Consider the following 27,871-nt stretch of genomic DNA (forward strand, 5'->3'; position numbering starts at 1 on the left):
TGGGCTTAAATTTCAAATTGTCGGAACGCACCCTAGCAAAAACAGCATCCAATCTCTGATGATGCTCCTCAAACGTACGGCTGAACACAATAACATCATCCAAATATATCAAGCACGTGTCCCACTGCAGACCGGTCAACACGAGTTCCATCAACCTCTGGAATGTAGCAGGGGCGGCATTCAACCCCATGGGAAGACAATTAAACTGAAACAGGCCCTGCGGCATACGGAAAGGACTCGTCCAGGGGGAGCTGACAGAACCCCGAAGAGAGGTCAAGAGTGGAAAAAAATTTCGCCCCAGACAAGGCATCGAGGGAATCATCCATACGCGGCAGGGGGTAAGCGTCCGCAACCGACACCTTATTTAACTTCCGAAAATCGACACAACAGCGTAATTTACCATCCTTTTTCTTTACCAGGACCACCGGAGCGCCCCACGGGCTGTTGGACGGAGAGATAATGTCGGCGGCTAGCATATCATTCACCGCGCCGCGTACATGATCCCTCTCCGCCGGGCTCAACCGATGTGGATTCATCCGAATGGGAGCAGCATCCCCGGTATCAATATGGTGAGAGAGCAACGAGGTGCGTCCTAGATCGAAATCGTCTTTACTAAAGACATCAGAATATTTCTCCAACAGCGCGCGAAGTACGGACCGCTGGTCCGTAGTCAAGGACGCATTTTCTTGGCACAACCCGGCGATCCATCGATCGTCCTGCGCCATCGAGGCCGAAACCCCCCCTACGAGGCCCCGGTGGGCCGGACCGTCATGGGCCGTAAAGGCGGTCGTAGCATGTGCCAAAACCGTTCCGGCCGGCACGACGACATTGTCCGAGCCTCCATTCAACACTTGCAAAACGGAGGCTGACCCGGCCGAACAATCATTCGTGCCGCGACCAGATCCAGGCCATCTGTAACTGCGTTGGACGGCGACAACAACACCCCCACCGCCCCCTCGACCCCAGGCACGGGCTTCCGATAATGCAGTGGGATAAGCATCTGCGAGCCAGGTGGAATGTCGACCGAAACATCGGATAGCGCCTGCACCTGACGGTCCGGAGCGGACTGTCCCCACGGCGACGGCATAAAGAAAATCTTCTGGCCCGCCGGTAACTCAATACAATTCTGATCAACCCTTATCTGAATGGGCATCTTTGCCAGGAAATCGGTCCCCAACAAACACGGCACAGCGAGGGACCTGGAGATTAACACCGTCCCCGAAGCTGACACACCCCCAACCGAAATACGCGCCTCCACCTGACCAACGATGCCCATACTCCCTCCGTTCGCCGCAACACATGAATCGTAAACCGGTCATACCCGCGACGGTGGAATGGACAGGAGATGGAATATCACGTCCGAGATGATAGTTGCGGACGCGCCCGAATCTACCAAAATCCGCACGTCGACCCCCTGTATCGAGCCCAGCACGGTCGACGACCCAGTAGCGGTTGCGACCACCCTCCGTGCCAATTTCCGCCACTGCATCAGCGAGCGACGCGGATCCCTTAGAGTCCCTCCATTAGAACAGGCCCCCGGAATGCATACCGACCGTGATGTATGAGATGACAGGCCTTGCCGGGTGTCTGATGCGTTCCGACTTGCCTGACACGGTTGACTCTCTGGCGTTGACGTCGCGTCTTGGCCGGAGACTCCGGCTGAAGAGGCAGGCGAGGGCGACTCCGACAATCCCGCGCGAAGTGTCCAAGACGCCCGCAGCGGTAACACGATGAGTCGGCCCGATGCCCGGCTCCCCCCCACGTCTCGACGATCCCTCAGTGGTGGGCCGGAGCACGACTCCGCTCCCCCTCGAGGAACCCACTGGGCTGCCGCTGCAGAGAGATCGCCAGGCCCCCTCTCGTCCGGCACGAAGACGGCCTTTGATGGAGTCCACCCGGTGGCGCCTCCCTCCACGGTCGGGCTCCCCGTCCAAGCGGTCACCTGTGCCCAACGGCGCAAGTTGAACTGCGCGTCGAGGCACTTGGCTGCCATCCGGGAGGTCAGCTGCTCATGGCCGCATATCGGCATCGGAATGCCCAAGTCCTTGGACAGCTCCAACATCTTACCCAGTATCAAGGGCTCCAATAAGTCGGGCTCCGTCTCTGGATACGCGGCCATGGCCAGCTCAAGCACAGTGCCCCGGAAAGCCACAGGCGATTCCTCGGGTGCCCGTTGCCTCTGGACGAATCTGCGGTGTGCGTCGTCCAGAGGCTCGTACGCTTCCGCCATCTCTTCGAACGCCCCTTTCAGCGTCGCTTTCTTCGCGGCCTTGATGGAGTGGAAGAATTTCAAAGGCTTGTCATCCAGGAGCGTCGGCAGAACTTCCAAGGCCTCTGCAAGGCCTCGTCCACTTGGCGGATCGGACGGCCGACTCAAAACGCCAGGCAAATGCGCTCCAATCTCCTCCAATTGAGAATTCTTTAATCGTCGTCAGGCGATGGCTGCGAGTCCCCGAGTTGCTGTTTTCCGATGCAGGTGTCTCCTGCGGCGTCGACAAGATGGCGTCTTCCCGCCGTGGCAGCGACAAGATGGCGTCTTCCCGCCCCGGCGGCGACAAGATGGCGGCTTCCCGCCGCGGCGGCGACAAGATGGCGACTTTCCGCCGTTCGTCCGCGACCACACCCAAGATGGCGGTGTCCTGCCGCGTGTCGGAGAGGGCAGGAAGCATCGCAGCGGCCCCAATGGCGGACGGCTCGGCCCCAGAAGGCTCCCCGCTTGAAGGCCCGCCACGTGGCCGATCCGGCATCGTCGCTGGCGTGACCAGGGTGACTAAATCCAGCAGAACGGCTCGCAGCGAATCAAGCTGGGCTGCCACGTGTCGCCAGCCGTCCTCGGCGCCCGTCGAAGCAGACGGCCCGGCCGCCCCGACGACATCTTGTACTCCCGTCGTGTCGCTCGCCGCCACTTCGCCCACGCCTTCCATGCTCGGGACCCCCACCCCCGAAGGAAGGTCCTCTTCATCTTCTGAAAATGGTGCAGGTATATTATTTTTCTTGAGATGTTTCGACATCTCGTTCCACTTCTGATCCCAGTGTAATAAAAGACTCCATCAGGCACTGCTGGTCTCCGCTTGTCTTTTATTTAGGTCCTTCTCCGCACCCCCCACTGGCCCCCTCTCGGACCAGTGTCGTCTCGCACGCGCCCCGCGCACGCTCCGTCTCACGTGCCACGCACGCTCTTTCTCTCTCGCGTGCTCCGCACGCTCCCCTGTTAGCTCCTCTATTCCCGCATTCCGCACACCGCTGGCCGACTGCGTGCTGAGGTCCTTCGGCCACGTGGCCGATGGCGCGGATCTTTCCTCACCACCCAACGTGGCTCAGCCTCTTAACTTCCCCGACTGCCCCGATCTCTTCCGGGCTCCAACTTATATACATTCCCCCCACGTGACCCTGATTCCTCCCCTTCCGGATTCTCAAATCCGGCCTTCCCATACTACCCCGCTGGCTCCGCCCCCATTCACCTCGCCTCCCATTGGAGCCGAGGTGAGCGGTGGCACCTCCCACATGCCCCGCAGACCAGGCTCCACCCCCCAATACCCCGGGCCGTGTGATTGGACCCGAGTCCAGCAACAACCCATTTATGCTCGCATTACATATACAACACTCGAAGGGGTAACTGCCCCTTCACCCGTCTAACAGGGAGACCCCATTAACTCTAGCCCGGCTAGCCTACTCCCAGGTCCTCCACTCGAGAGCTAGGGGAGGCTAGCTGATCCAGCCCTGGCCAAGCTAGGATCACAGCACCCTGAGTCACCAGACCGGCTCTTACAAGAGCATCGGCTCTGGGCTCTCGGAGCCACGCCGCTGGCTTGCCCTGGTCGGTCCTTAGAAGGACAGCGATCCAGGGGAGTCCCAGGGCCTATCTAGCCGGTCTTCGCTCTTTGCTGGTTAAAGCTGAACACTGAACCCCGAGCCCACCGGCTCACCGCCTTATATAGCAACTCCCCCCCGAGGGGTGGGGCCGTGGGGGATCACAGCGCCGTTACAGCCCCCCAGGGCCAACCGATGAGGACGTGGATGTAAGCATCCTTCCACGTGCGGGCATAACCATCCCCTACAATTGTATCAATATTGCAAGTATTCATAGATGGCGTATTTTGTGCTGTGTTTTTCCATACATTTTACCTCCTTCTATTAACTAAATACGTCGGAGTCGGTTGTTCACCCTGGCTCTGAAAGTATATTGAATGCGATGTTAACTTCTCGGACAGTGGTGCAACGCAGTGCACAGCGAGGCCGAGACAACACTGCTGGTACCAATCATTGGCAAATCCATTCATCTCCACATCCTATTTACCACATCAATCCATCTCTTCTCTAGTCCGTCCAGCCCCCGTTTATCCCCTTCTATTCGGCCAAACAAAGATGCATGCGGTGGCTGGGCATGTGGGCTACATCACCCAGCCAACGCAGCCTTGCCTGCTGGAATAACTCATCAGCCTACATCTTTGTCGCACCCCTAGGTGAACAGGAAATGGCTCCGACTCCAAGCCCCGTAGTTTTACCCGGGCCTGCCCACCATCATGAAGGTCCTTAATGATTTTGAGCAGAGAGTCAGGGACTCTGAAAGCACGAAGAACCCAGAGCCCAGGCCTACTGTTGGTATCATAGTCCTTGACCAGGTCAATAAAGCAGAGATGTACTGTAGGTCTTGTTGGAATTCCCTACACCTCTGCTGTAGCAGACGAACATAAAATATGGCATCTGGGTCGGACCACACTGCCCTGAAACCACGTTGGGGCTCCATACGCCTCTTCTCAATGTGCCTGGCAAGGCGATGTTGAATAATTTTTGCCAGTACCTTTACCAGCACACTGAGGAGTGAGATGCCCCTGTAGTTGTTACAGTCTGCACGGTCCGCCTTCTGAAAGAGGGCGACCACCAGGTCTTACTTCAAATCGTGCGGAACCCGTCCAGTGGTCCAGACTGTTATTATGATGTCGTGTCGGGCAGCCTGCACAGAAACGGCACCCTTCTTCAGCATTTCACTTGGGAGATATCACTGCACGGCGCTTTTCCTGATCTCAGACTCTGGATCGCTTTCCGTACTTCCTCAACAGATTGCACTTCATGCAGCCACTCAGAGGAGGTGACGACTTCTTCCAATATTTAAATCACGGCACCCTCAACAGGGTCATCCCCACTTCGCCCCATGATGTTTTCCAGGCTGAGGGATTTTTACTCCCCCAAGACCTCACAGAAATGATCAGCAAATCTGCAAACCTGTTCCTGGGGGTCGGAGATCGGATCACCTTTCCTTCTCCTAATGATGCTGATAGGTGTGGCGCTGCAGGTTACTTTTTTGATGGACTTTAACAATGATTTGTGATCTCGGGTTACTGAGGCAGACTCGATGAACATGCACACACACATACAGGTACACACAGGTTAATACGCACACGCACACACACATACAGATACACCCACATTAACATGCACACACAGATACACACACATGAACACAAACACACATATACAGAGACACATGAACACGCACACAACAGATACACACACATGAACACAAACACACAATGACACACCGGTCTCTCCAGACAATGACCCCTAAGGAGTTCACCCCAATCGATGGCTTTGATGTCAAAAGAGGAAATTCATTCCACATGTGCTGTTGTTGTTGCTGTTGATGATTGAATGAATCCCCAAATTCCTTTAGAAAATAAGGGATTATTAGGCTGATAAAAAACACACAGAGTTCATTAATCATTCAGAGTCTGCTGCTGCTGCTACTCCCCTGCATGGCGTGTATGGCAGTGTTATGTGACGCATGGGAGAGAGTGGAAAGGTTTCATACACACACAGAGACCCATAGACACAGAGACCCATAGACTCACACAGAGACCCATAGACTCACACAGATACCCATAGACCCACACAGAGACCCATAGACTCACGCAAAGATCCATAAATTCACACAGAGACCCAAATACTCACAGAGAGATCCATATATTCACACAGAGACCCATAGACTCATCACACAGAGACCCATAGACTCATCACACAGAGACCCATAGACTCATCACACAGAGACCCATAGACTCATCACATAGAGACCCATAGACTCATCACACAGAGACCCATAGACTCATCACACAGAGACCCATAGACTCATCACACAGAGACCCATTGACTTATCACACAGATACCCACAGCCTCACAGAGACCCATAGACTGACATTGCCTGTGTCAGCTGATATTTGGATGTCTTTGCATAGCTGCAGCTAGTAGCCATTTGCACAGCGTCTTGAGAGCATTTGGCGTCTTGTCATATGCGGTACATTTGTAATTGGTGAGGGCAATGCGCTTTTATTTCAGAATTGGTGTTAGGGTACATTGAATTAGCTTCGAACCAGCCGTTTGACTTTATAAACTTTTGCCACAAGCTGTCAAGGCCGTTGCTGTGCATGTCCAGCAGGGTGTCCCATTTCTGATGAGCACAGTGAGATTTGGGGACGTGGGAAAGCAATTCACCGAGGGCACAAAGGAAGGCTACAGCTTTTGTTGGGTCAGCTGTTTTGCTGCTGCCGATGCAGGAGGCTCTTTCCTGTGTGTCTTTTTTTTTATCTGTAGCTTGACTCTACAGCACACGAGTGAATGGTCAGTGTCATAGTCTGCACTGTAATAACTACGGGTTTGGAGAATGCCTTTAAGATCAGCTCGTCGTGTTAGGATCGGGTCCAGCTGGTGCCAGTGACCTGACCGTAGGGTTTCTCCAGGAGATTTTGCGGTGGGGTTTGGTCTGGAAGTGTGAGTTGGTGATGCATAAGTTGTGGCATGTGCAGAACACGAGGAGTCGTTGCCCGTTCTTATTCATCTTACCAATGCCATGGTGTCCCAAGCAAGATGGCCAGGAGTCATGGTCTGTGCTGACTCTTGCATTGAGGTCACCGAGCAGACAAAGATGTTCATGTTTGGAGATGTTGTTTACACCTCTTTTTTCTGGAAACAAAACAGGTGTTAAGATGTTAAAACACCAAACTGAAACCTTTTACAAGGAATCATGTCTGCATTAACCACAATGCTTGTGGTCAGAATGCAAACAAAAAACATACTTTGATAATATATGCATTGACCTTGAAACTGATTGGTCCACACCAGAGACAGCTTTCTTTTGAGCCTTGTCTCAAACGGTGTTAGACCAGAGGACGCTAAAAGGCATGCAGCCCAAAGACAATGCACTATCAGAGTAATGCGAGCTCGGGTTGAGCATCTATATCATGGGACCTCCTTTGCCAATACCCAAATATAATAATAGGTTTTTCCCCATTTTTTCTGGCAACAAAACAGGTTCAAACTTAATTTGGAGCTTTCGTGACTGCAGGAATTATTCTTTGGTTCTTTCGGTAAAGTCACGTATAAAGATAAAATAATAAATAAATTAAATACTAGCATACGACGTTTCGATTGCAACACAAGCAATCATCATCAGGTATAAATTAAATAGAAACACAAATCTAGTATACTTAGAAATGTAATGTAATACAACAGAGTATACTAGATTTGTGTTTCTATTTAATTTATACCTGATGATGATTGCTTGTGTTGCAATCGAAACGTCGTATGCTAGTATTTAATTTATTTATTCTTTTATCTTTATACGTGACTTTACCGAAAGAACCAAAGAACAAAACAGGTTTTAAGATGTTAAAACACCAAACTGAAACCTTTTACAAGGAATCATGTCTGCATGAACCACAATGCTTGTGGTCAGAATGCAAAGAAAAAACATAATCTGATCATATATGTACGCCTTTTGTAGACACCAGGGTATTGTATGTCAGGAATTACATCCTTCGCAGATGGGATCAAATCACGGATTTTGTGTACTCTATTGAATCGGACCTGGATCTTGTGTTTGTTTAATATTTGGGAAATATTTTGGTAACACCTGCTATGTATGGCAGGGTGATGGTTTTGATTGGGTCCTCAGATGGTTGTTTCCCCATGGTTGGGGCTACAGCTTTGCGGATTGTGCGGTCTGAGTATCCATTCATCTTAAGGGCTTGGTGTACATGCTCCAGTTCACTGGCGCGGTGGCGCTGGTCAGACATGCAGCAGGCCCTATGGTGTAGGTTTTTTTTTTATGAGGGAGTTATACTGGTGGTGGGAGTCAGGCTTTAGATAGGAATCCGTGTGGGTGGCTTTCATGTAGACAGAATGTCCCAACGAGCCTCTTCTCGATCAAAACATCCAGGAATCTTTGCTTGGCATCATTTTCCACTTCCATGGTGAATTTGATGGATGGGTGTATGAAATTGATGTAGTTGAAAAAACTGGTTCAGTGCTGGCTGGCCATGTGGTCAGAGATAGACAGAGAAAGGTCACGGTCGGCCACCGTCTCCGAGACGTTTGGGATACGCGAGTGGGAGGTCGGCGTGAGGGGGTGGGAGGTGGGGGGTGGACAGTCAAGCCCCAGCGTGGGCTGCGCTACGGAAAAAACCCGAGTTCAAATCCCGCTCACGGCCAACACCGCTGACGATTCATATGAACCGGTCTCGGGCCCACTATAGGCCGACTCGGTCTCAAATGAGTGCACGTGCGTCTAAAAATCACCACTATGGGAGACAAAGGCGGTTGGGCGTGATGCTGCTGGCCACCCACCCCCTCGTGTGCCACAGTGCCGGCCTTCATAGGCGCTGCTACTTCTCGCTACGAACAGCCACTTGCCCCCGGCAGTCTGTTACAGGCTACATGGGGGATCTTTGTCTTTCTTGTTTGTGCGCGCGCGTGTTGACTGTGACGTCACACGTGGGAGGTCTGGACCAAGTGGGAAATGGAAGAGCACGTGACCCGAGTGACGTTTAAAAGGGGAGACGGGGGAGAGGATTCCAGTGACTCGGTGACCAACGGTGAGCACCGACAACCTCCGATTAGCAGGACGCTCAGCTGCTACGTACGGTGGTGTGAAAGAAAATTCAACTTACCGTACGTATAAAGACTCACACAGAGACCCATAGCCTCACACGGAGACCCATAGACTCACACATAGATCCATAGCCTCACACAGAAACCCGTAGATTCCTCACATATAGACCGATATACTACTCACAGAGACCCATAGACTCACTCAGAGGCCATGGAATCCTCAAAAGAGACACATAGACTCACAAACAGACCCATAGACTTACATCGAGATGAGTACACTCACACAGACCCATCGACTCACACAGAGATTCATAGCCTCACACAGAGACCCACAGACTCACACATAGACCCACAGACTCACTCAGGGACCCGTAGACTCACACAGACCATAGACGCACACAGAGATCCATACCTTCAAAACCCATAGACTCAAATGGAGACCCATATACTCATCACACATAGACTCACAGACTCACAGATAGACCCACAGACTCACACAGAGACCTGTATACTCACTCAGCCCATAAACACCTCACACAGAGACTCATCGACTCAAACAGAGACCCACAGACTCATATACTCACAAAGAGATCCGTTAACTCACATAGAGACAAGTAGACTCACACATGGACCCACAGCCTCGCACAGAGACGAGGAGACTTACACATAGACCCACATTTGTGATGGGCAGGGCGCTTGTGAAAAACGAGCTACTATATAGCATCTCATTCAAACCTTACTGGGTAAAATAAAATAATATGTCGTGTTTTTATCCATTCTGTATACCCGGCGAGCTAGTTAACATCTCGCCACTGCTGTCCCCAGATGTCCATCTCGGCCCTGCCGCTGATGCTGCTGCTGCTGGGGGTGGTGTTGGTGGGAGCCCAGCAGGAGAAGACCGTCTGCGCGGGCATCAACGGGATCCCCGGACAGCCCGGAGCCCCGGGGCAGCACGGGACCCCTGGGGCCCCCGGGAGGGACGGCAGAGACGGTGAGGGGTCAGGTCCCAGAGTCCCCCCCATGGTGCGCTCGTGGGGAGCGACGCGATCACTCGCTCGCTCACTCGATCACTCGCTCACTCGTTCACTAACTCAATCGTTCACTCACTCATTCACTCACTCGTTCATTCACTCGTTCACTCACTCAAACGTTCACTCACCATGTCATGCCCTCGATCGTTCACTCGCTCATTCGCGTAGGAGAGTGTCTCGTGTGGAGTAGAGTGAGATGAGAGGGGAGAGGCAGGAGAGTGAGTGGAGGGGAGTAGAGTGAGATGAGAGGGGAGAGGCAGGAGGGTGCGTGGTGGGGAGTAGAGTGAGATGAGAGGGGAGAGACAGGAGAGTGCGTGGAGGGGAGTAGAGTGAGATGAGAGGGGAGAGGCAGGAGAGTGCGTGGAGGGGAGTAGAGTGAGATGAGAGGGGAGAGGCAGGAGAGTGCGTGGAGGGGAGTAGAATGAGATGAGAGGGGAGAGGCAGGTGATTGCGTGGAGGGGAGTAGAGTGAGATGAGAGGAGGGAGACAGGAGAGAGCGTGGAGGGGAGTAGAATGAAATGAGAGTGGAGAGGCAGGAGAGTAAGTGGAGGGGAGGAAAGTGAGATGAGAGGGGAGAGGTAGGAGAGTGCGTGGAGGGGAGTAGAGTGATATGAGAGTCGAGAGGCAAGAGAGTGCATGGAGGGGAGTAGGGTGAGATGAGAGGGGAGAGCCAGGAGAGTGCGTGGAGGGGATTGGAGTGAGATGAGAGGGGAGAGGCAGGAGAGTGTGTGGAGGGGAGTAGAGTGAGATGAGAGTGGAGAGGCAGGAGAGTGCGTGGAGGGGAGTAGAGTGAGATGAGAGGGGAGAGGTAGGAGAGTGCGTGGAGGGGATTGGAGTGAGATGAGAGGGGAGAGGCAGGAGAGTGCGTGGAGGCGAGTGGTGTGAATTGAGAGTGGCTTGTTGAGCGGACGAGCCATGCTTTGTTCTTCTCGCAGGCATTACCGGAGCACCCGGAGCCAAGGGAGACCTCGGGGCTCGAGGCTTGACTGGGGACCCAGGTGGGACTGTGACACTGACTCGTGTGCTCCTAGCAGCTGATTCTATATATGTATTTTATTACCAAGTAATCCTCAATAAGCTATGCGTCGTGGCGTAACGCGCGCAGGGTTTGCAAACAGCAGTTGCATTCATGTACGGGGTTGCAAACAGTGAGGTCAGCTCAGGACGAGCAGGTGCAGGCGGGTGGCCTGGGTGACAGCAGACAGAGAGACGCCAGCAATTAGGGAACGAGGCAGTGATTGGCTGGCTGCTAATGCAAACGCGGGCTCGGTGCCAAGGAGGCGAGAGATAGTGGCGATGAAGGGGAGAACACGTGCAAGAGACGCCATCTTAATGAGGGCCACCTGAGGGCACTTAAGGAGAAGGGGGATATAAGGGGAACGTATGAAGCAACGGGGTTGAGTTGGTTGGAGATGAAGCAGTGAACATATTCAAAATAAGTCAGGGACCTTGCCCTCCACACCTCGTCCTCCCCAGAGGTGATGGCTGATCCCCCGCTGGGGGCAAGGGCGAGACACGCTATCAGTGGAAAGACTAGCGGAAAATCTTTAGTCTGAGTGTGATAGGCTAGCGGGGTGAGAAGCTAGCAGAGTGTATAGCGAGAGAGTCCGTGACAGGCTAGGAGAGCGGGGAGTAACTGGCTAGCGAAGCAAGAGAGAGTAAGCTCGAAGAAGCTGGCTAGAGGAGGAAGAAAGAAAGAGTTCGCTACAGGAGTACCTGGTGTTGAACGTGAGGAGCATCCGTGTGAGACGCTGTGAATAAAGTAACACAGGAGAAAGACGAATAAACACCACACGACATACAGTGAGGGAAAAAAGTATTTGATCCCCTGCTGATTTTGTACGTTTGCCCACTGACAAAGAAATGATCAGTCTATAATTTTAATGGTAGGTTTATTTGAACAGTGAGATACAGAATAACAACAACAAAATCCAGAAAAACGCATGTCAAAAATGTTAAAAATTGATTTGAATTTTAATGAGGGAAATAAGTATTTGACCCCTCTGCAAGAGAGAGTAAGCTCGAAGTAGCAGGCTCGCGGAGGAAGAAAGAAAGAGTTAGCGACATGAGTACGTGGTGTTGAACGTGAGGAGCATCCGTGTGGGATGCGAATAAAGTAACTCAGGAGAAAAAAACAAGTTTTCCGCGTGAATAAACACCACACCAAATATGTAACTCTTGTGGACTCATCATCACGTGGATATTTATTCAGCCAAATACATGTCTGCATGTGGAGGGTAGAAAATTGGAGGACCCGGTGAAAAACTCCACACAACAACGGGGAGAGACGCATGCAAACTCCAAATAAACAGCTGACGTCAGGAATGCGATCGTGCACACGACCTCCTGTAAACCAGGCGAGGTAGTTAACATCTCGCCACCGACAGGCTGCATGTGCCCCGAAGCGATTCATCACTTCTCTTATTGTTTTTAACGTGAAGTTAAAAGACACCAGAAGCGGCCAAGCAACTCAATATAATTGAGGTAGGAAATAACCGAGCTCACTTATCTAGTTATTTCACTGCGGTTGCTATGAGATGTTAACTCCCCCGTCTGGTCCACAAGAGGTCGTGGGTTCGAACCAGAGGTCGCAATCGGGTACCCGATACCCGTACCCTACCCGATACCCGGCTACCCGTTCCCGGCCGGGTACGGGTACGGGTACCCGTTTGCGACCCTGGTGCGGCCGGGTACGGGTAGACCGCGAGTCACTGGTGAGTAACCGTTTGTCACTCATTTCGGGTAGGGTACGGGTAGGGAACGGGTACCCGTACCCGGCCGGGTACGGGTACGGGTACCCATTTGCGATCCTGGTGTGGCCGGGTACGGGTACGGGTAAGCAATCAAAACCTGTTTGCGACCTCTGGTTCGAACCCAACCCTGACGATGCCTGATGTATATTCGGCGTTTGCATGTTCTCCCCATGGTTGTGTGGATTTTCTTCGGGTCCTCTGGTTTTCCCTTCCACGTTTAGACTTTAGAGTATTTGGCTGCTACAAATTGCCACGTGATGATACCAGCCACTTCATTGTCGACAGGCTGGTCGCTTCTAAAAAAAAAGCAACACAAAAGCTTAGTGAACCTTACACCTGGTAAAATAACAAATAGTTGAGTTCCTAGTTTAGTCTTTGGGTCTCTATGTATCTCCATGTTCTAGAAAATATACCTCATTAGGTACACCGTCTATAGCCAGAACATGACCCCCATATTCTGGAAAACAGAACTCGGTACACCGTGTAGAGCTGAAACACGCATTCCATACAGCCACGTCGCGCAAGGTTTTCCTGTTACAAAGCAAAGACGTTTGTCACAGGACTCGACTCAATTGTGCAGGTTTGGCTCACCGTCATCAACATAGATGTAGAATTGCCCCATCTCATCATTTGAAAGTTGGGATAAACACACAAAATCAAAGAACCCCCGTAAAATTTGGATTAGAAGTTTTTGTGACTGCAAGGATCTATACTCTTGGTTATTTCGGTAAAGTCACCTAGGTAAGTTAAATAACATTTTTTTTAAAGATGGTTGTGGAAAGTGCTGTTAGTGAGCATCTATGAAGGCCGTCATGCCTTTGTCTCCCAAGTGACGTTGTTAACGCATCGCACCAGATAATCATTTGAGGCTGAGTCGACTCAGGGTAGGAGGCTCAGGACCGGTTCAAATATTCGTCACCTGTGTTGGGTTAATAGCGCTAACCGCTACACTACCGTGGGGTGACACATACACACACGCACACGCCGTGCGTTTCCACCGTGTTGTCCGCCTAGGTCTGCCGGGAAAGCTGGGCCCTCTTGGCCAACCAGGGCTCGCGGGGACTCCGGGAGTCCCAGGTGAGCAGGGCAAAAGAGGCGAGAAAGGCGAGCAGGGAGAGAGCGGCGTGGGGCCCAGGTCGGCATTCTCTGCGAAGGTCGGCGCTTACACGCCAGCGGCCAGCTCCCCCGTGACGTTCAACGTCATCATCACCAACCCGCAGGGCCACTACAACCCCGGCACGGGGAAGTTCACCTGCGCCCACCCAGGCGTCTACTATTTCACGCTGTACGCGCACCCCGGTGAAAAGAACCTCGTGGTTATGATCATGAAAAACGGGGAGGTCGTCTCTAAGATATGTGGTATCAACTACAACGCAATAAGTGGCAGCGTCGTGCTGAGTCTCAAAGCCAGGGACGAGGTGTGGCTGGAGTTGCAGGCTCCGTACATTCATTTTTACATTGACGTGCACAGAGACGCCGTGTTCAGCGGCTATATCCTGTACTCCGAGTGAATCGGTTTTGTTTCCATTGGCGCGAACACATTCACACACATGCGCATGCACCCCCCCCCCCCGTGATAAACAAAGCTTTTGGGCAACATCTCAGAAAAATGTTCAACAAAAATCTGCAAATATTCCCAATGCTGTGGTAATGACTGCTAATTTTCAGATGTGAGATGTTCTCACCAGAGGAAAAATAGGCCCAGCACTTTTTCTCAGCCACCTCCCTCCTTGTCAGCCAGGGTGTCTCGTCGAATATGAATCGGTTAGACAATGCAGAGAGACATAGCCGCTTGCACCAACTGAGAAAGTCCTGAAACCTCACCAATTTTCCCATCCGGCATCGGCAGTGAAGGGGGAAATATTCCAATTCCAGCTGATAGCTGTGAGGGCTGCTCATTTCTAACATGGGAGAGAGGAGTTCGGATCCATTTTCTGCAATCCCTCAATATTTTTAATCGGACACCAACACAGATTTTTAAATGCTCTTTGACGGCAACAAAAAGAAGGACAATAACTCGATCTGGAATACTAAGCTACAGGAGGAGAAAAAAAAAGACCTTAGAGTCCGGAGGAAATCCTGGCACAGAACAAGGGAGAGAATAGACAACACTCCACTCGCTCACTCACTCACAATGAACTCACACGCGCTGCTGATGATGATCACGATGGTGAAACATACAAAAACTAGATTATTGTAATAAATAGGAGCTGCCGAAGTTATCAACCGAAGGTGTGTACCGGATTAATCCCTCTCGTAGTTACCACCTTTTGTTTACGTGACAACCCTTTACTGAATGGGCTATGTCGGGTTAACTTATTCTTACGCCATTTTTCTCCATTAAAAACATCTATCATGAATAATATTGGTGGCTAAATCCTACTACTTTGGGTTAAATTGACATTCATAAAGCACAGGACACCGTCCAGTTAAAGGACCGGAATTGAGCGTTTAGGCGTCAGAATCCAAGTCTGCATTGCAGCCCGGTGAACCACCACAGCCGGGTGTTGTGTTCAGCCCACGGGGTCTTAAACACAGGAGCACTGGAGATAGAGAGACGCTCTCTCTCTCTCGCATCGTGAGTTCAAGACAGCTGAAGACAGCTGCACAACGTCCCAGCGCATGCAACACGCTCCCAGGTGGCGCAACGACCAATTCGCTATTTCAATGTTGGTGGGGTGGCTATGCAAGTTACGACTCATTTTTACTCAAATAGCTACGCTACGCATGTTTTTTTTAACACCCGTATATACAATATGTAGGCTATAACTACATATATAACCGGAGGTGCGGGAGAAGGACAATAAACTATGTATCTCTGCGTGAGTTTCCGTGTCTTTGTCTGAGTTTATGGGTCTCGATGTTAGTTTTTGGGATTCTATGCTAGTCTTTGAGTTTGTGTGAGCCTATGAGTCTTTGCATGCGTCTATAGATCATTGTGTGAGTTTATGGGTCTCTGTGTGAGTTTTTTGCATCTGTGTGAATCTATGGGTCTCTGTGTGAGTCTATGGGTCTCTGTATGAGTCTATGAGTATCTGAGTATATGGGTATCAGGCACTGCTGGTCTCCGCTTTTCTTTTATTCAGGTTCTTCTCCGCACCCCACTGGTCTCCTCCACGGACCAGCGTCGTCTCGCACGCGCCCAGCGCACGCTCCCTCTCACGTGCCATGCACGCTCCTCCGTTAGCTCTTCCACTCGTCCTCACACCCCGCTGGTCCTAACAAGGGACCAGCGTCTCCTCTCGCGTGCCCCGCACGCTCCTCTCGCGTGCCCCGCACGCTCCTCTCGTGTGCCCCGCACGCTCCTCTCGCGTGCCCCGCACGCTCCTCTCGCATGCCCCGCACGCTCCTCTCGCGTGCGCCGCACGCTCCTCTGTTAGTTCCTCCTCACACGCGCCCCGCACGCGCTCTCCCGTTAGTCGCTCCACTCCTCCCTGCTCCGCACACCGCTGGCCGACGGTGTGCCGAAGCCCCATCAGCCACGTGGCTGATGGCGCGGCGGCCACCCAACGTGGTCCCGTTTCTTCACTCCATCAACTGGCCCCGATCTCTTCCGGGCTCCCCTCTATATCGTCTCTCCCACATGACCCTGACTCCTCCCCTTCCGGATCGTCAGCTCCGGCCTTCCCATACTGCCCTGCTGGCTCCACTTCCATTCACCTCGCTTCCCATTGGAGCCGAGGTGAACGGCGGCACCTCCCACACGCCCCCCATACCGGGCCGTGTGATTGGGCCTGAGCCCAGCAGCAACCCCATTTACGCTCGCATTACATGTGTATGAAACCTGTCCACTCTCTCCGATGCGTCGCATAACGTTGCTTTATACCCCATGCAGGGGAGTAGCAGCAGCAGCAGTAGCTCCTGACTCTGAATTATGTATGACCTCCGTGTGTTTCTTTTATCGGCCTAGAATCTCTTACTTTCTAAAAAATATCCAATCCTGTTTTGGGGATTCACTCAATTACCGGTTTCAACAACAGCACACTTGGAATGAATGTTTTCTTCTGACATCAGAGCCACCGATGGGGGTGAACTCCTTAGATTGATTTGTCATTGTGTGTCTCTGTTCATGTGTGCGTTTCTGTCTGCGTGTCCATGTGTATATATGTGAATGTTAATATACATGTGCATGTTCATGTGTTGTGTGTGTATCTATATATGTTCATGTGTATGTATCTGTATGTGTTTCTTTGTTCACATGTGCATGTCTCCGTGTCCATGTGTGTGCACGTGTGTGTGTGCGTGTTCATTTAATTCTATGTGTGTGCGTGTTCAAGTGTCCAGCAAAAACAACCACCTATCTCCTCACTAGGGTCGGATGGTAATGCTGTGGTGGATGTGAGCAATGCCATCCAGGAAAGGCGAATTCCAAAATCGACAATATCCGTTCATGGTGGTTATAGCCACCATAGCGGCAAAACCAGGGCTCTGGACGTGTGTGAGGGTCTGGTAAACCCTCCACCTCCACTACAAATTCCACTAATATACATGTAAAAAATCTAACTAAACTTGTGCCGCAGGCCCCGGGGGGACAGGCTTCTGTGACGTCTCCTGGATGAACCCCATTTGGAGTAGCCAAGGGACTGAATCATTACAATTGGGGTTCCTCCAGAGACAGCAAGAAGCCATTGCGAGTGGCCACGTGGAATGTTAGAACGCTCACTGCGGAGGAGAGACTGCCACTCCTCTGTCAGGACCTGGACTGGTACCGGCTGGATCTCTGCGGCATTCAGCAGGTCCGGTGGACTGGCTCCAGCCACAATGAGGGGTGGATAGTCCTCTACTCGGGGCATACGACTCCCAAACAATAGGGAGTGCATTTTCTTCTGAACAAAATAATTAAGGGGATATGGGAGCATAGCGGTGAGGTGTGTGAAATTGGAAGACCCAGGCTACTGTGGGCTCGCCTTCCTTTAAATCAAAGGCGAGGTATGGAGGTCGTGGTTATTTATACCCCCACCGAAGATGAACATAAGTGGAGGGATGCAGGCAAGGACAATGAATCAGATGCCTTTTATGACCTCCTGTCACAGGTGCTAGCTAAAGTGGCCCTTCGAGATATAGTAATCTTGTTGGGTGGCTTTGAGTCCCGAGTGCTTTGGGTGCACTGTCCAAATCTCCCCAGAGACCCTGGCAGACAGAGGAGGTGTTCAGGCTGGCTGAGAAAAAGCGACATGTCCCCTTTCACGGTCTACAGCATACCATGTCAGAGAATGAGGAGGCTTACCGCAGCCTTCTCTCCGAGATTTGGAGATCCATACACAGCTGCAAAGATGGGTGTTGGTCACGGGTTGCTGAGGAGATGGATTCTGCCTCAGTAATATCCGATCACAAATCACTGTTTAAGCTTCTTCAGTACAGTACTTGGGGCTGATTATGTACAATGTCACAGTATCATGTAGAAGCAATATGGTAGCTTTTATCAATTCCAAACGGAACATAGGGGGGAAGCAGTGCTTGTGTCGATACAGAAAACCAATTTTTATTTTTGTCTTTGACCAATATAATCAATGTGATATTCAAAATTCAGTTTCGAATCCAGGATGACCCCAATATACTTATAGATCTTGACTTGCTCTATTTAATAATTATTTAAGGAATGTAATTGTGGAAAAATAACTTCCTGCTTTAGTCCTGGTGAGAAGCATAGCACCTTGGTTTTGGAGGTATTCCGGACTAGTTTAAGAGCAACTAGCTGATGTATTTTGTTGAAATCACCCTGGAGCTTAGCAATCACGTCATCCGGAGAGCAGCCGGCAGTAATCAGTATCGTGTCATCTGCAAAAAGATTTACCCTGGAATGATACAGGTCAGTTCCCAAGTCATTTGCATAAAGAGAGAACAAGAGGGGGCCGAGAATGGAACCATGTGGAACCCCTTTTGTTTTCTTAACACTGTTTGACCTCCAACCATCTGTGCATACAGTTTGGGTGCGAGAAAAGAGGTACATTTTTAACCATTCTACTGCGTGTTTGGAGAAACCGAGGCAACTTAGTTTACTAAGCAGGATGTTGTGGTCTACTGTATCAAAGGCTTTGGACAAGTCAAGAAAAAAATGGCGCAGTACTGCTCATTATCAAGGCTACTGTAAATGTGATTCAGAGAGTCTAGTGCAGCAGATGTGGTACTGTATTTTTTTCGGAACCCAGATTGTTTTAGATGTCATAGATTGTTGTCGGACAGGAAACTGCTAATTTGGTAGTTTCTAAAATTCTCATCAACGGAGACAAAAATGAGATACGTCGTAGTTATTTGGATTATCTTTAGGGCCCCATTTGTGAAGTGGACGAACATCATTAGGGGTATTGTATATATGTCATTTTCAAAAAATTATATGAAGAATCATATCGCCTATTTTTTATGTAATATTTAGTTTTTTACATATCTGGATTTAGCGCATTCTAAAAAAACACAGTAACAGAGGCCTGGTAACTCCTCCCTTGAAACAACAAAGGCAAAATGAGCATCCCCTACTGCTTCGCTAGCGTCCCTAACACAAGGGAGACAGGCATCGTAGAGGTACTTACTCACAAGCCTTTGCTCGAAAAGTTGTAAGGTTTGGATTGACCACCACCGCGTAGGAATATTTTCCAACATTATGGTATTAAACGTTAGTTTAGTGATAGAATGTGCTGTTATATGATGGTGCAGCCCAGGAGCAAAAGGTTTTTATAATGACCATTTGGCATAAATCTTGACTTAAAGCTTTCGTGACTGCAGGAATTCATATTCTTCGGTCTTTCGATAAAATCACGAAGATAGGTTAAAAAAAAAACTACGTCTTGATGAAAACACAAGCAATCGTCATCAGGAGGAGAAAAGAGGGGAAAAGCTGCTTAGGCAGACTGTTTTAAGGGTTTTAAAATGGTGTAGCCCAAGGGTCATAAACGAAGTGGGCAGGGCTAGTGATGTTAATGTGACCGGACAGTGGCCTCCACGACGAGGGCGTGAAGGTGGCTATGTTAATGTGAGATATTAGCATGTTAATGTGAGAGATTATCATGTTAATGGCAGATCGCAGAGCAGCAATGTCGAGCTCGGCGTGCGAGGTGGCTGTGTTAGTGTGGGAAATTTGACCTGACCACCGAGCTCGACGACGCTAACTGACTGGATAGCTGGCTGACTATCCAGCAGAGATGGCGTCGGACGATGACAAGCATGGCAGCAGCGATGGCGACGACGAGGACGACTTCCACGGCGAGACGACCTTGATTCCCACGGACAGCCACCGAACTCTCTCTCTCGCACCCCTTTCATCCTTCCCGTGGGATCTGGTCCCACCCTGGCCACGCCCCCCTTCTCGAACCTTCTAGCTGATTCTGGGAGCTCAAAGATGGATCCCTTCCATGACCTTTGGCCCAGTTCTTATCCCTACCATGACCCTTGCCCAAGTTCTTCCCCTTGGGTGGGTACACCCGTAATTGCTACTTCTAGTCGCCAGTCGGCGCTGCTACACTAATCTTGCATGGACACTGTTGTTGGTGTTCTAATTATAAGATGTTATTGGAAGTTGAGATTAAAGTTGCTTAGATTAAAAACAGGTTTCTGTGTGCTTCTTTCATAAACTCGTGCATCATTGTCGTAATAACGAACTGTATCCTGCGGTGAGATCTAAATCTCGAGACCTGACACAATTGCACATGCAATTTTTAAAGCGAGAACCATTCATGTTAAAGCGAGAATCATTGATATTATCACGATTGGTGATACATACCCCTAGACAACGAGAGAGCCAATAGTGCATTTTTATTTCATTATTTTACCTTTATTGTATTAACTAATTTTTTAAATCACAATATATACAACAGGGAAAAACGGTGATATGATCTACGACCCCCAGGAACAGGTTTGTAGATTTGCTGAGCATTTCTGTGAAGTCTTAGAGGAGGGGAAATCCATTAGCGTGGAAAACATTATGGGGGAAAATATGGATGACCCAGCTGAGGCTGTCGTGCCTCATATATTGGAAGAAGAAGTCATTTTAATTTGAAGCTTTCGTTACTGCAGGAATCCATACTGTTTGGTTTTTTCGGTAAAATCACAAGCAATCGTCATCAGGTGTTCACCTGATGACGATTGCTTGTGTTGCGATCTAAAAGTCGTGATTTATTTTGTTTTATTTCCACCTACGTGACTTAACCGAAATGACTAAAGAGTATAGAAGAAGCCATCTCCTGTGAGTGGCTGGCTAAGGTGCTATCTATTGAGGAAGTATAGAAGGTGATACGAAATCTGAGAACAAGAAAAGCACCGGGCAGAGATGATCTCCCAAGCGAAATGCTGAGGGATGGTGGCGTTTGTGAGCAAACTGACCTACATGACATCATAATAACAGTCTGGACCACCAGACGGGTTCTGCAGGGTTGGAAGGATGCCTTACAGGGGCAATTCCATCCTCAGTGCTGCGGGAAATGTCCTGGAAAGGATTAATCAACATCCCCTAGCCAGGTATGCTGAGGTGAGGCTTGTGGAGCCCAATGTGTTTTCAGGAAAGAGCAATCCTGCACAGATGCCATATTTTGTCCGTTTGCTACAACAGAGGTGTAGGGAATTCCAACAAAACCTACATATCTCCTTAATTGACCTGGTAAAGGCCTATGATACTATCAGTTGGCCTATGCTCTGGGTTGTTTTTAATGCTTTTGAAGTCCGTGACTCTCTGCTCACCATTATTAAATACCTTCATTATTGTGGGCAGGCCCTGGTAAAACTACATGGCCAGGAGTAGGAGCTTTTCGCTGGACTCCTCAAAAGAGACACATAAACTCACAAAAAGACCCATAGACTTACATAGAGATGAGTACACTCACACAGACCCATCGACTCACACAGAGATCCATACCCTCAAAACCCAGAGACTCAAACGGAGACCCATATACTCATCACACATAGACTCACAGACTCACAGATAGACCCACAGACTCACACAGAGACCTTGATACTCACTCAGCCCATAGACTCCTCACACAGAGACCCATCGACTCAAACAGAGACCCACAGACTCACAAAAAGACGCGTAGACTCACAAAGAGACCCGTGAACTCACATAGAGACGAGGAGACTTACACATAGACCCACATTTGTGATGGGCAGGGCGCTTGTGAAAAAGAGCTACTATATAGCAGCTCATTCATACCTTACTTGGTAAACTAATGTAATAGTTCGTGTTTAAATCCATCTTGTATACCCGGCGAGCTAGTTAAGGGATGCGTGCAGTGCGCACATCGAAAACGCCCGCTGAAGCCCTGTTGCCCGCCCTTGCAATCAATAAGGGTTTCGCGGGTCAATGAGCAGGTCGCTCTTGACATCTTAGGGCCCTTCCCAGCCACCCCTCGCAGGAATCGGTTCCTGTTGGTTGGAACGGAGTATTTTACACGTAGGCCCATGGCCTGGCCTCTTCCCAACCAGTCTGCAGCGGCCATCACAGACGCATTTCTTAATGGGTACGTCATGGACAAGGGAGCGCCGGAACGACTTCTTACCGATCAAGGGAAACATTTTTCGTCCAAGTTGCTCCGTGATGTATGCACCCTGCTTGGCACTTCCAAAGTGTGTACGTCCCCATACCATCCGCAAACAGATGGCATGGTGGAAAGGTTCAACCGAACGCTGACGACGATGCTTAGCCACCAGGTGAACGAGTCCCAGCAGGATTGGGACTTGTGCGTTCCGGGCGTGCTGGCCGCTTACCGCATGGCCCCCCATGCGTCAACTGGCTACTCGCCCTTCGATCTTATGTACGGCAGGGAGTACGAACCCCCTGTCGACATACACCTGGGTATTACTCCGCCTAAACGGCCTGCCGCTTTCACCGACACGCTTCGCTTTAATATCGAGAGGCTGACCGAGGCGCGAGAGGCGGCTAGGATCAATTCTGAGGCTAGACAGCACAATCTTAATTTTGGAGCTTTCGTGACTGCAGGAATTATTCTTTGGTTCTTTCGGTTAAGTCACGTCTAAAGATAAAATAATACTTTTAGACGTGACTTAACCGCTAGACAGCACGCCAGCGAACGCCTGCAGACCTCCCACATATCTGACCACAATTAGTGTTTGGGCGATAAAGCGTGGCTTCACTGCCCGCAGGTCCCCGTGGGGACGTCCCCTAAATTAGCTCAACTGTGGCGGGGGCCCGTTGACGTGGTGCGTGTGGTCCGGCCCCAATGCGTGCAGATTCGGTGGGGTCGCCGCAGCTGATACGTAAATCCGTCGCGTCTGAAGCCGTTCTTTGTGTCACGCGCTCCTGTTTCATCCCCCCTTGGTCTGAGCCGGTTGTGTGAGGTGTCCGACGAGCCGAGCTGCGTGCCTGCTGATGCGGAGCTACAATTGCCCCTTTCCCCAGGCGCCGCGCGACTGACGCCTGCGCAGGCGTCATTGACGTCGGCTCCACCGAATCAGCGTGCCACTCATTGACATGCTAATTTCTCTAACCCCTCTCTCTCCGCCCCCGCCCCCACTCTCTATGTAAAGCCTCGACACAGAGACGTGGTTTCTCTGTGTGCCTATGTACGTCTCTCTCTATGTATCTCTGTGATATCTGTCTCTACTTATATGTCTGTCTATATGTCTCTGGTTCTGTGTTTTATCTCTCTCTCTCAAATTTAGCATTCTCAGGAAGAACGTAATCAACCAGGTAGGGTGTTGACTATTATGTTATCCGACTCTCTCTGTTGTATTACATTACATTTCTAAGTCTACTAGCAGAACCGGCCCTAGACCTTTGGGGGCCCTAAGCAAAATTTGGTTGGAGGCCCCTTTGATGTATGATTTTTTTCACCCACTCGGTAGCAGTGACTCTAAGGGGCCCTCTGCTGGCCACGGGGCCCTTTGCAATTGCAAGGGTCGCTTAGTGGCTGGGCCGGCTCTGTCTACTAGGTTTGTGTTTCTATTTCATTTATACCTGATGACGATTGCTTGTGTTGCAATCGAAACGTCGTATGCTAGTATTTAATTTATTATTTTCTCTTTATACATGACTTTACCGAAAGGACCAAAGAGTAAGAGGAGCTCCCCCGCACCCCCGGACCCCCGTCCCGAACGACCCCCTGACATGTCGCCATCGCCCACACCCGCGGGTCCCATCGCCTTGAGGGGGGCCGCGCTCGAAGGCGGCCCGAACATGAGGACCCGGTCCCGGACTCACAGATTTTCATCAACCCCGACTCGCTCACGCGTCACACACACACACACCACACTGAATCGGGCACACGTTGCCCTTGACATTTATTGCACTCGTGTGAGGTACATTGTGCAGTGAGCCAGGGGTTGTTATTCACGCACCACTGCTCCACCCTTTCATGATTCACGCTTGTATATAGTGTAGGTTTGTACAGGTGGGTTAGGGTATTTATGGTTGCTTACTCTTTTGTTTTCCTGTTGAGGCTCGCGTATTTTCTTTTTCTTCCCTTTTGTTAATTTATGCTTTCTAATTGTTGCCAGCCGAGACGGATGGCTGCTACAGAGAGGAGGGGGGGTGATGTTGCGCCATAATAAGGCGCTGTAGGCAGCTGGGCTGCCACCACGCTCACAGGCCGTCAGGGGGCAGCCGAGAGAGAGCTGGGTGTGTAGGGGTTAACAGAGGGTCAAACCCCCGCCCCTCCGTGACCAGGGGTTGACACCCCAGACCCCCCAGGGGCAGGGGGCTGAGGGGGATAATGGGCCCCCACCACTTCCTAAGGCCCCTTAAGATGAGACCTTCTAGAAGGTTCTAGAGGGCGGGGGGGGGGGGGGGTCATGAGGGGAGGGGTGACCCCGACTTGGGGATAAAAGGCCAACCCTCGGGACGGTCAGGGCAGTACTCGCCAACTGAAGCGTGAAGACATCTGAAGACCTGGAGACTGGACCAAGCGACCACAGGGACCCTCCCCGCGGCTCTCGCTAAGCCGGGGTTGCAGCGGTCCAGGGCGAGTCCCGTACCCTGGGTGGGTCGGTCCAGTCTTCCGCCGTGTAGCGTTCCGGCGTGTAGTATAGTGCAGTAGTGTGTAACGAGAGAGAGTTGTTATAATAAAACGCGTTGCCTCCAAGAAGTCTCCGTGTGGTTAGTTATAGGACACAACATACATACACACGCATGACACACATATACACACCCATGACACAAAGATACACACGCATGACACACACATACACACGCATGACACACATACACACATGCATGATACACACATACACACACATGACACACACATATGAAGTATTGGAATGACGGCAGGAAACTCCTGCTCTGTCGGCATTTCTTCCTCCTCACCCCCCGATGCCAGCTGGCCCGAGTCGTCAAGGTTATCCTCGCGGTCAATCCCGTGAGTCCGACGGGTCTTCCTTGTATCCATGCTTGGAAGACTGTTTCACTTCTGACGCCAGTTGAAGTATTGGAATGACTGCAGGAAACTCCTTGACGGGTAACACACTTTTTATTAAATCTTGACTTGTCACGATACAACGTGTGGTCTCTATTCCTCAGACTACACCCACTTCGCTCGATACGTGTAGACTCTATTCCTCTGGCTACACACACTTCACTTGACACGTGTAGATTCTATTCCTCTGGCTACACACTGCACTTGACTCGTGTAGGTTCTATTCCTCCGGCTACACACTGCACTCCGCCTCGAACGTCCGTGGAGCCTACCAGCCCACCCCAGCTTGGGCGTGGGCCACAACCTCTGAGTCCCACGAGCCGGCCCTCTCACGGACGTTCGGCCCCGGGTCCCAGGGTTCCGCCGCTGGGTCACACAGAGTCCCGGTCCCTACAGGACAGCGGGACTAGGTACCGCAGGGCTCTAGCTCTTCATCCCCCGTCTTCAGTCTTCGCTGGTTACTCGCTCCCGTGCGCCTGTGCGCATCCCCTTATATATCCCCCGCTCACGGGAGACGGAGCGTCTGCGGACCTCGACGTGAGCATCGCTCCTTAGTTAACCAATCACGACGCGCTGTTCCTACGATCCGTTTTCCCCAGCGCGTGTTACCACTACACAATCAATCACGCCGCGCTGCACCCGATCACTCCCTCTCAAGCGCGTCACCGGCACACAGCCAATCACTACGCGCTGGCACACGATCCTCACCCCAGCGCGTATCACCACTACATCACCCCCTCCCACATAGCTCGCAGCCGGCCCGGCTGCTAAACAACAACACAACACAACGTCAACACAACAACCCCCCCCCCCCCCAGTGTGCCCCGTAACGCAACAACAACAACACAACAACAACAACAACCTATGTACAAATCGACAATCAACACAACAAAAGTCAACGACAACACACACAACACCTAGATAAGAAGCTATGTACAGCTCGACGAACAACACAATAAAAGCGAATTCCAGATAATGAACGTGTCCAGTGTCTTTGTGACTAAACGCAGTGACGAGGCGCTCCGGCCGCCTCGACTCCTCATTCGGTAGATCATAACAAGTAGCGCGACCTAGCGCGTGTCCGCCTGGCCGGTCCGTCGTATGGGACGGGACGCTGACGACCGTCCGGTGGCTCCGGCTGCTCTGGACGGCGCGGATCGGGCCTGGAAGGACCGGCCGCGCCGCGAAGATCCGGCCGCCGGTGGTCGGCAGCTGTCAGTTCCGAGACACCTGGTAGCGGATCAGGTGGAGACATGTGCGGATCAGGCAGAGACATTTCCCCCCTTGGGTCGTCGGTCACGTCACATGCTCGGCCCTTACGACACAAAGGGAGGCCATATGGAGGCGAGAACGGTTTCAGTCGGGAGGGGTGGACGTACCAACGGCGCTTTCCCCATTTTATTTGAACGCACTGGGGGCGTGCAACCCGCACGACCTCCATGGGTCCCCGCCATGGCTTCAACAATTTAGGCGACGTAGCCAAAGGTGCCTGAGGGCAATGCAGCCAGGCCCTATCACCTGGTTTCCAGTCGTGCATGGACACCTTCCGTGCACGCAACCACTCGTTTGCAATTTGGCGAGCCCGCGAATTAAGCCGTGCGGCCTCCCTTGCCTCTGTCAGCTTATGAATATTAAATTTAATATGTTCTGCCAATTTCGAATTTGTTCGTGGTGCGGACAGGCCCAGCTGTGTTTCCATGGGCGGGTCGGCTTCCCGACCGTACATCAGATAGAATGGGGAAAATCCCGTTGCTGAATGGGGGGCCATTCTATACGCGGCGAGGACCCCCGGGACCTGCAGGTCCCAATCAACATGTGCCTCACACACCTGCTGGCACAGCATAGAAGTCAAAGTCCTGTGGAGTCTCTCCACCATCCCGTCCGTCTGTGGGTGGTACGGGGAGGTACGCACCTTCTTAGTACCCAATAGGTCGCACACCTCTTGCAGCAATTTACTTGAAAATTTTTTCCCTTGGTCGGTCAGCAAGCGTTCGGGAGCCCCCTTGTCCAGGACGTAGCCCTGGACAAAGGCGTCCGTCACAGCCGCCGCCGACTGGTTGGCGAGTGGCCACGCCATAGGCCACCGGGTAAAATATTCGACACCCACCAACAGGTACTTATTACCCCTAGGCATGACTGGAAAAGGCCCCAAAATATCGAGCGCAACGAGCTCGTTAGTGCGCGAGACCTGAATAGATTGCAGCGGTGGATTAGATGCCACGGGCGGTGGTTTACGTCTGGCGCACTCAACACATCCCTTTAGAATATTCCCCACGTCACTCCCCCTCCCCGGCCAATAATAGTCACGCTGAAGCAGAGCAAGCGTTTTGTTTACTCCCAAATGCAAGAGGCGTTCATGTGCGGCCAGGACAACTTTCCCCCTCACAGCGGAAGGCACCACAAGTGCGTGCCGCCTGGACAAACTGTCCCATCTCATTAATAGGCCTTGCTTAAGTACCCAGGAGCCCGTTCGCTCCCGGCCCTCCTTGGGACCCCCTACCCTGCGGCGCAATGCTAGCAGGGAGCTGTCCGCCATTTGGAGACGGCCCCACTCAATCAGCGACAGTGAGAGCAGCGAGTCCTCTCCCTCAGGGGTAGCGGGAACATCCCCGATTGGTGCACCCGCGGTCGCAGCCAACGCCCCCACACCTCCCGCAAATGGCGGTTTACAGCGCGCCGATCCCGATAAGCACGCACATTTGTGACAAGGCGGCACTCGCGACAGGGCATCGGCGTTTGTGTGGCGCAACCCCTTTCGGTATGTAGTTGTGAACTGATAGTCCTGGAGGACTTCTAACCACCGCGACAATTGGCCCGAGGGTTGGGCGACCCTCAATGAATACTGAAGCGC

At 51.4% G+C, this 27,871-nt stretch overlaps 1 protein-coding gene across 1 annotated transcript; it reads left to right on the forward strand.

The window, feature by feature from the left end:
- Positions 1-8,837: 8,837 nt before the first annotated feature.
- LOC144949998 (complement C1q tumor necrosis factor-related protein 5-like) lies at positions 8,838-15,465 on the forward strand. The gene is made up of 4 exons (XM_078879991.1): positions 8,838-8,940; positions 9,706-9,871; positions 10,847-10,909; positions 13,679-15,465. The coding sequence occupies exons 2-4, from the start codon at positions 9,706-9,708 to the stop codon at positions 14,173-14,175; spliced, it is 726 nt and encodes a 241-aa protein (XP_078736117.1). The 5' UTR covers positions 8,838-8,940; the 3' UTR covers positions 14,176-15,465.
- Positions 15,466-27,871: the final 12,406 nt, after the last annotated feature.

This window comes from Lampetra fluviatilis, chromosome 55, assembly GCF_964198595.1.
Source record: "Lampetra fluviatilis chromosome 55, kcLamFluv1.1, whole genome shotgun sequence".
NCBI classification, from domain to species: domain Eukaryota; kingdom Metazoa; phylum Chordata; class Hyperoartia; order Petromyzontiformes; family Petromyzontidae; genus Lampetra; species Lampetra fluviatilis.

Excerpts from the sequence above, each read along its gene's own strand:
- LOC144949998 (XM_078879991.1), top strand. The coding sequence starts at position 9,706 with ATGTCCATCTCGGCCCTGCCGCTGATGCTGCTGCTGCTGGGGGTGGTG. Across the intron at positions 9,872-10,846 it reads CGGGAGGGACGGCAGAGACG|GCATTACCGGAGCACCCGGA; the intron begins GTGAGGGGTCAG and ends TTCTTCTCGCAG. Across the intron at positions 10,910-13,678 it reads AGGCTTGACTGGGGACCCAG|GTCTGCCGGGAAAGCTGGGC; the intron begins GTGGGACTGTGA and ends TTGTCCGCCTAG.